Source organism: Colobus angolensis, unplaced genomic scaffold (genome assembly GCF_000951035.1).
Source record: "Colobus angolensis palliatus isolate OR3802 unplaced genomic scaffold, Cang.pa_1.0 Scaffold301, whole genome shotgun sequence".
NCBI classification, from domain to species: Eukaryota; Metazoa; Chordata; class Mammalia; order Primates; family Cercopithecidae; genus Colobus; species Colobus angolensis.
Window position 1 is genome coordinate 4627645 of NW_012116278.1, and position 8586 is coordinate 4636230.

Genomic DNA, 8586 nt, shown 5'->3' on the forward strand with positions numbered 1-8586 from the left:
ACAATCCAGCTGTTTGGCGATATATCACACATTCAGAGTCCACGGAACAGAGCTGACCAAAGTCATCATCAGCCTCTCCGCAGCAGCAAATGAAAAGTTTGGTTTTTTTTTTTTTGAGATGGAGTCTTTCTCTGTTGCCCAGGCTGGAGTACAATGACGTGATCTTGGCTCACTGCAACCTCTGCCTCCCAGGTTCAAGCAATTCCATGTGTGAGCCAACGTGTCCGGCCAAGAAGGCCTTTAATAACTCTGACAACCCTTTCTTCTTCCAAATTCTTTTTAATTTTAATTTACTGTGTAATTTGAGAGTTCAGAGGTTGTACAGTTGAGGTGAAAAGAGGCGCACGACAGGCAAGTAAGAATTGTAATGAGTCCAGACCTGGCTTACTGGTAGTCTGGCCCACAGTGTAAGCAGCCCTCTATTTTAAAAAAATTGTTAACAAGGTGCTAAGGAGACATAAATCAGAGTAATCCATATTTGAGATCATCCATTATATCCCAAACCAAAAAAAAGGAGACCTCTGTGGACCAATGACTAGGATTCAGAAATGCTTAACTATAGAAAATAATTCTCTATAGCACAGTTTTTGTAACAGGATTTTGCCGTAGCAAACGTGGAATAAAGAAAAGGTTTAGGTTTAGGAATACCCATTAGGGTTTTTTTTCCAGTTACTTCAACATAAAAGTACCCTTTAATACATGAAGTACATCCTTTAAATAGCCAACAGAAAGGAGGTTGTACAACAGACACATCACGTTTGCTTTCTAAACATTTGTTTGACTCCTGACACAATGGTTTTGTTTTAGGGTAACATGAAGGTTGCCAAACTTCAAAGTAAAATAAAAGATATTTTCTGACAAAGCAAATGTTCAGTTCAGAGTTGCCTGATGCAGCCAGCATTCCAAGCAAACTCAACAGGAAGAGGTGAAGTCTTCTTCACTGCATAACCATCGGCGTGGCTGGGGTCTACTGCTTCACATCCCATTCTCCAGGGAAAGGAAGTGTTTGCTCTTACGCATTGTTTAACCAGTAAGTGGTGAGACGCGCCTCTTTACCTGAGGGCTTCCCGACTATAGTTCAGCCACCTTGCTCTCTGGGTCACATGTAGTCCTGAAGCATGTACCATGTTATGGAAAGCCAAGTTTCAGTAATTAAAAATGCAGTCAGTCACAATCCTGGGTGCTGTGAGGATGGCTATAGGGCATTCGAACAAAAGATTTTTTTTTTTTTTTTGAGATAAGGTCTTGCTCTGGCTAGACACAGGCTAGAGTGCAATGGCACAATCTCAGCTCACTACAACCTCCACCTACCAGGCTTAAGCAATCCCTCCTACCTCAGCCTCCCAAGTAGCCAGAACCACAGGCACAAGTCACCGCAACAGGCTAATTTTAGTATTTCTTTTTGTAGAGACGGCATTTGCCATGTTGCCCAGGCTAGTCTTGGACTTCTGAGCTCAAGTGATCTGCCCAACTCAGCCTCCCAAAGTGCTATGATTACAGGCATGAGCCACCATGCCTGCCCAAACAAAAGATTAATAAAAACAATGTCTACACAGTTCATGGCAGGGCATAAAAACGTAATACATTTTCAACCATGAGAGGGGTTCACCATTACCTAGGGATTGGGCTGCCTGCCTGGAGTGGGGGCTGACATGGAAATCCAATTCTAGTGAGGGTCTATGCATGGTAATTGGCAGAAAACATGATAGAACTAAACACTTCAATTCTTCTCTTTTGAGGAAAACAGCTCCTTAGAGAGAGCCTGAGGTTCAAGTCCTTTTTCCACTGTCGTCTATTCAGCCATCCAGAGCTTGAAGGTCCTGTCATATGAGCAAGTGGCTATGAGCTGCCCATCGGAAGAAATATCTAGGCCCATCACTTTGCCTTCGTGGCCGGCCAGAGTCTTCAGCGGGGACCAGCCTGGGTGAGTCCAGATCTTGGCTGTGTTATCATAGGCACCAGTAAGCAAGAAGTTCCCATGGATAGCTACAGAAGAGAAGGGGAATTGCTTGAGGAATTCAGGTATTCAAAAGAGAAGACAACAAAAGCACAAAAGTCTGCAAAAACATACTATGTTTAAAAAACTTATTTCTACATTAAGAAAAAGTCAACATTGATTCTGTCTTCCTACTAGGCCTCCAGGTAAAGGGGATAACCCAAGGCAGACTTAAGGGAACAAATAACAGTAAGGTCTTTTGGCTCATTCCCTGACTGTAAATCTGTTCAGAATAATATTTAGAATTCAGTGCTCAGGGCATCCATGGGGGAAAGAATGAAGCAAAGCACTCATGAAAGTCTTTACTTCAGCAACGAGAAGCATGCTTTCCCACAGATTTAAGGGTATGGCAGGGGGAAGGAAATTATAATTTGCTCCTTTACCAGTAGGTCAAATTCTCTCCTGTTCTACTTCTCAGTTTAAGCTAAAGTCTGGCCTGTATTCCATGGGAACACAATACTGTTTGTCTGTGCCATTTAGATCTAAAATAGGAGGAAAGCTTACGCTCAAACTTGACACCAGTCACTAAGTTCTGATGAGCAGGGATGGTGTAGACGCAACGCCGCTGTCGAAGGTCCCACACTTTGCAGGTGTTGTCACCACTGCCGGTTGCAATGTGATAGCTGTGGATCGGATGCAGTACTGAAGTTAGAAATAGAGTACTTTCTGACCCAGAACCCTTTTTCACCCCTTATTCAATGTGTTTATTTTACCCATTGGGGGAGAAATTTATTCCATAGATTTCTTTCAGGTGGCCTTCTAAGAACATGATACAACGTCCTGTGCGTAGGTCCCAAACTCGACCAAATGCATCCAGTCCCCTGATAAAATAATTTATAAATGAACACTTTGAATCTAGTTCTCTGTGGAAGCATACATAAGAGGTCAGAGTACTGAGCTGCCCCTGGCTACATGGGAGAAGCCTTACCCAGTGCCAGCCAAAGAGCCATCTTGATGGAAGGCAATGTCATACACACCCATGCTGTGGCCTTCCTGATGCAGGATCTCCTCTTGAGCCTCCAAATCCCATAATCGCCATGAACGGTCATAGCTAAAACCAAATCACACTAACAATCAACCAGCTGGTATTTATTCAGTTTCTACAACATATAAAGTATTGTAAGTCATTATAGCTTAAGTTATTAATGCTTCTGAAACTATTCATATAATCATATTAACAGGAAGCTCCTTTCTGACATAAACAATGACTCAACAACTAAGCTTATCTGCCTTAGGTGCTGACTGAAAACCATGGACTCGCTATAAACCTCTAGTGCCTATTTTTTTTTTTTTTTTTTTGAGACAGAGTCTCACTCTGTTGCCCAGCCTGGAGTACAGTGGCACAATCTCGGCTCACTGCAAGCTCCACTTCCTGGGTTCAAGTCATTCTCCTGCCTCAGCCTTCTAAGTAGCTGGGACTACAGGTGTGTGCCACCATGCCCGGCTAATTTTTGTATTTTTCGTAGAGATGGGGTTTCACTATGTTGGCCAGGCTGGTCTCGAACTCCTGAGCTCAGGTGATCCACCCACCTTGGTCTCCCAAAGTGCTGGGATTACAGGTGTGAGCCACCATGCCCAACCTAGTGGCTATTTTAATAACATGATTCCCCAAGAATGGCCCAGCAAAGACTGTGTTGCCTTCTTTCTTCTTCCACTGTTATGTTCTTTCATTTATCAAGCATTTATACATTTACTAGGCCCTAAAATGGATGTTAGGAATACAAAAATCACTCATAGACAAATAGATCAACAGAAGAGAACAGGAAGTACAGAAATAAGCACACAGGCCGGGCACGGTGGCTCAAGCCTGTAATCCCAGCACTTTGGGAGGCCGAGACGGGCGGATCACGAGGTCAGGAGATCGAGACCATCCTGACTATCACGGTGAAACCCCGTCTCTACTAAAAATACAAAAAAAACTAGCCGGGCGAGGTGGTGGGCGCCTGTAGTCCCAGCTACTCGGGAGGCTGAGGCAGGAGAATGGCGTAAACCCGGGAGGCGGAGCTTGCAGTGAGCTGAGATCCGGCCACTGCACTCCAGTCTGGGTGACAGAGTGAGACACCGCCTCAAAAAAAAAAAAAAAAAAAAAGAAATAACCACACATACATGGTCAGATGATTGATTTTCAACAAGGGTACTGAAACATTTTCAACAGAGAAAGGAAAGTCTCTTCAGTACACAGTGGTGTAACTGACTAAGCACATGGAAATAAAGACAAAAGAGACAAACTCAATGAAAAAAAACAGGCAAAGCATATGACAGGGCACTCAAGAGCAACAGTGATCAGGGTAATAAGAATGAAAATCATGGGAGATCACTACACACCTGCTAGACTGGGCAAAATGGTAAGTCTGACAACACCAAATGTTAGCAGGAATGTGAAGTAACCAGAACTCCGGGAATGTAAAATGGTGTAAACTGTTTTGGAAAACTGGTGGGGAGTTTAGAAAAAGTTAAATATACATCTACTACCTCTACCCTATGACCCAGCAATTTGTACTCATGTCCACAAAAAGCCTGCTACAAGAATATTTATAGCAGCTTCATTCCGACTGGCCCAAACCTGGAAACAGCCCAAGTGTCCATCAACAGGAGAATGGATAAACTATGGCACAGTCATAAAAATGAACAACCCCCAGCAATAAAAGGGAATTACTGATACATGCAACAACATGAATGACTCTTAACAATGTTATGCTGAGAGAAAGAAGCCTGCCACAAATGAATTCACACAGTATGAACGGACATAATTAATTTATGGTGATAGAAGTCAGATCAGCGGTTGCTTTAGAAGGGGAGTTGGCTGGAAAAGGGCACGAGGGACCTTTCTGGGGTGATGGGACTGTTCTCTATATTGACAGGGGTGTGGGTCACAGGAATGGTACACATTTGTAAAGACTGATAGCTTTGTACACTTAAAATAAACCCATTCCATTGTATGTAAATTATAGCTTAATGAAAAAGTTCTCTAACAGATTCTAGCCTCCCTGAACTTACAGAACCAGGAAGGGAGATTTACATACCTGTAGCATTGGACAAGAGTGAAAATCCTTGTTTTCTGGTAATTTGTAACTCTGAAATTTCAGATTAATTGTAATTTAAAGGTAAATATGGCTGGGTGCGGTGCCTCATGCCTATAATCCCAGCACTTTGGGAGGCCGAGGCGGGAAGATCACTTGACATCAGGAGTTCAAGACCAGCCTGGCCAACATGGTGAAACCCTGTCTCTACCAAAAATAAAAAATTAGCTGGGCGTGGTGGCGCGCGCCTGTAGTCCCAGCTACTAGGGAGGTCAAGGCAGGAGAATCACTTGAACCCAGGAGGCGGAGGTTGCAATGAGCTGAGATCGTGCCACTGCACTCTAGCCTGGGTGACAGAGTGAGACTCCATCTCAAAAAAAAAAAAAAAAAGGCAAATATACTTAGCCCTCACTATATTAAACATTCTCCTCTGATTCCAATTCCCTGCAGCCCAAGAAAATCCTACCTAAAGATCTCTGCTCTAAAAATTTATCTGGCAGATAGCCATAAAGGGTTAAGAAGATGCCACAGGCCTATATGGATAAAACAGTAACAGGATGGCTCACCAGGTGGTGCCCAGGAAACGTCCTGATGGATGCCACATTACCCGGGCCACACGCACTGTATGGCCTTCAATATCTGCCACTGGTTCATCACTGGAAAGGAACCAAACATATAAACAATTTTATAGACATATAAATATTCCCAAAACTGATTACCTTTTGTGCAGCTATACCCATTCTGTACAACATGAGAGGCTAAATTGTAACTACACTTGTAAAATACTTTGGCCCAATAAGCAAAATAGTCATTCTGCACCAAAGGAGTACCTGAATTCTAGAAAGAAAACATGTTTTGGAAGAGACATAGGGACACAGAAATCACACAGTTTTGGTACAGGATTACAGATAAACCTTTTTCAAATTTAGGCCTGTTCTAAGATCCAAATGAAAAAGGAACTCCTAACTAGAGAAGAGGCTTAGTCGCCTTTTGGTGGCTATTAAATTCTACTACCCAGCAACCACCAAAAGATCTGAAACATCAGCAAAAGGAAATAAACATGAACTCTAAGGAGGGTAATTAAAAAGGGAACTTTGTCAATGTGCATACACAGAACAAGCCAAAGCCCGAAGGGAATAAATATCGCTAAGTATTACCAAAGCCAATTAAAACTTGCTGTGCTCATAAGTTAGACCCTGCCTGGTGAGGAGTAAAGACATTAACTAGCTCTTATAAAAATTCTCAAGTAAAAACCTTCATGTGTTTTCCCAAAGAAAGAAAACTAAGCAATTAAATTCAGATGTCTTTTGGCCAACGGGGTGCTTCCGAAGTTGTTTTTTTTTTTTTTGAAAACAATCATATAAACACATTTAAAAAAACTGTTGTAGTTGGAAAATACATTTTAGGTAAAGGACGACGCTATTGGGAGGAGACGTCTCCCTGGTAATACTGCTGGACAGAACCTCACCTTCCTCTCCCCTGTGGCTGTTTGCTAAGAACCAATGAACTGCCAAGAATATTATCTATAGTTCATTGTTAATCATGTAGGAGGTAGCCTGGATCTTTCTGAAATAAATGGAGCCAGGAAATAGCAGTCACTAGGCTACAGGCAAAAATCAAGATCCAAAGTTAACAGGTAAGAAAAAACTGATGTAACTCCTTTAGTAAGAAAAGGCCTAAGAATGAATTCTTCCACTTACTTCATTTTCACACTAAGTTACCTTGACTCTTAAACCATCTTGGGGGTTAAATGCCAGATTTTTTTTTCTTTCAAGACAGAGTCTTGCTCTGTCGCCCAGGCTGGAGTGCAGTGGTGTGATCTCAGCTCACCACAACCTTCACCTCCCAGGTTTAAGCAATTCTCCTGCCTCAGCCTTAAGGTGTGAGCCACTGTGCATGGCCTATGCCAGATTTTTAACCTGAGGTCCTGGGGACCAACCAATCAAACATCTTCTTTAGTGATGGCAGTGTGGGCCACAGAACAGTGATACTCACCTGTCGAGACTCCAAAGCTTCACAGAGCCATCAGCCGCACAAGAGGCCAGGTTGACATCTTTTTGGTCCAAGGAGACAGTAGATTTGGGATGGAATACAATTGCTCCTACATTTGTGTTATGCCCTAAAGGAGTGTAAGAGATCCAAGTTAAAAGGTTCCTGCCTCTTTATAACTTGTGTACAAATACAGACGATGATGAACATCACAGGTAAGTATATACTAGGGAACATGTGGACATACAGAGTATTAAAGTGACTATTCAACTATTAAAACAAACTATTTTAAGCTACTATTTAAATTATATTTTTTAAAAAAGCAAAACACAAAAAAACCCATTGTGGTTTTTGGTTTAGAGATTACAAAATGCCAGAGTGCGACTGGACATGACAGAAAAGTGGATGTGTATGAGGTTGTGATAGTCCAGTCTTGCAGCCAGAGAAAACCAAGTCAAATCAAATCAAGAATTAATGCTGTGTGTATGGGGTCTGCGTGTCAAGCAGAGTTTACGGCTTAAGTGAGTTCACACTGGGAAAAAGACTGAGATTTAGATAAGACTCTAACTTACCTCGAAGAGTGTGAAGGAGGTTGCAATCAGGAACAGACCAGAGCTTGCAAAGCCCACTCCTATCAAATACAAAGGAAAGCATCTCAGCCAGGGTTGGTCTGGGAAGGAAAAGGTACCTTGGTAATATTACTAAAGGACAATCTCTTCTCAACCCCAAAAAACTTTACAATGGCTGACAGAAACATAAAAGCCTTATAGTTGGAAGGGTTATAGAAGAAAAACCTACCTCCAGCCCACACGCAACTAGAGGTTCTTACTGGACTATAATTAACACTACACCAGTAGCCATTTTCCTTAACTTTTGGATCCACTTGTGAGGGAAGGTGGGGCAAATTAAACTATCCAATAATACTAATATTAATAGTGATACTATCCTTAAATATGAACAGTATTTTGCAGATTACAAAGTATTTAAATTTTTTTTTTTTTTTTTTTGAGACAGAGTCTCACTCTGTTGCCCAGCCTGGAGTACAGTGGCACAATCTCGGCTCACTGCAAGCTCCACTTCCTGGGTTCAAGTCATTCTCCTGCCTCAGCCTTCTAAGTAGCTGGGACTACAGGTGTGTGCCACCATGCCCGGCTAATTTTTGTATTTTTCGTAGAGATGGGGTTTCACTATGTTGGCCAGGCTGGTCTCGAACTCCTGAGCTCAGGTGATCCACCCACCTTGGTCTCCCAAAGTGCTGGGATTACAGGTGTGAGCCACCATGCCCAACCTAGTGGCTATTTTAATAACATGATTCCCCAAGAATGGCCCAGCAAAGACTGTGTTGCCTTCTTTCTTCTTCCACTGTTATGTTCTTTCATTTATCAAGCATTTATACATTTACTAGGCCCTAAAATGGATGTTAGGAATACAAAAATCACTCATAGACAAATAGATCAACAGAAGAGAACAGGAAGTACAGAAATAAGCACACAGGCCGGGCACGGTGGCTCAAGCCTGTAATCCCAGCACTTTGGGAGGCCGAGACGGGCGGATCACGAGGTCAGGAGATCGAGACCATCC

At 42.5% G+C, this 8586-nt stretch overlaps 1 protein-coding gene across 1 annotated transcript in view; it reads right to left on the reverse strand.

Annotated features, from left to right (window-relative positions):
• Positions 1 to 536: 536 nt before the first annotated feature.
• The window catches only part of PRPF4 (pre-mRNA processing factor 4), a 19334-nt gene continuing 11284 nt past the window's right edge, over positions 537 to 8586 (reverse strand). Inside the window, exons 8-14 of the mRNA XM_011950122.1 lie at positions 7578 to 7636; positions 7012 to 7135; positions 5583 to 5672; positions 2925 to 3047; positions 2710 to 2817; positions 2501 to 2619; positions 537 to 1986 (exon numbers count right to left, since the gene is read on the reverse strand). Coding sequence (XP_011805512.1) covers positions 1793 to 1986; positions 2501 to 2619; positions 2710 to 2817; positions 2925 to 3047; positions 5583 to 5672; positions 7012 to 7135; positions 7578 to 7636 — 817 coding nt within the window. The 3' untranslated portion in view covers positions 537 to 1792. The remainder of the gene's footprint in view (positions 1987 to 2500; positions 2620 to 2709; positions 2818 to 2924; positions 3048 to 5582; positions 5673 to 7011; positions 7136 to 7577; positions 7637 to 8586) is intronic.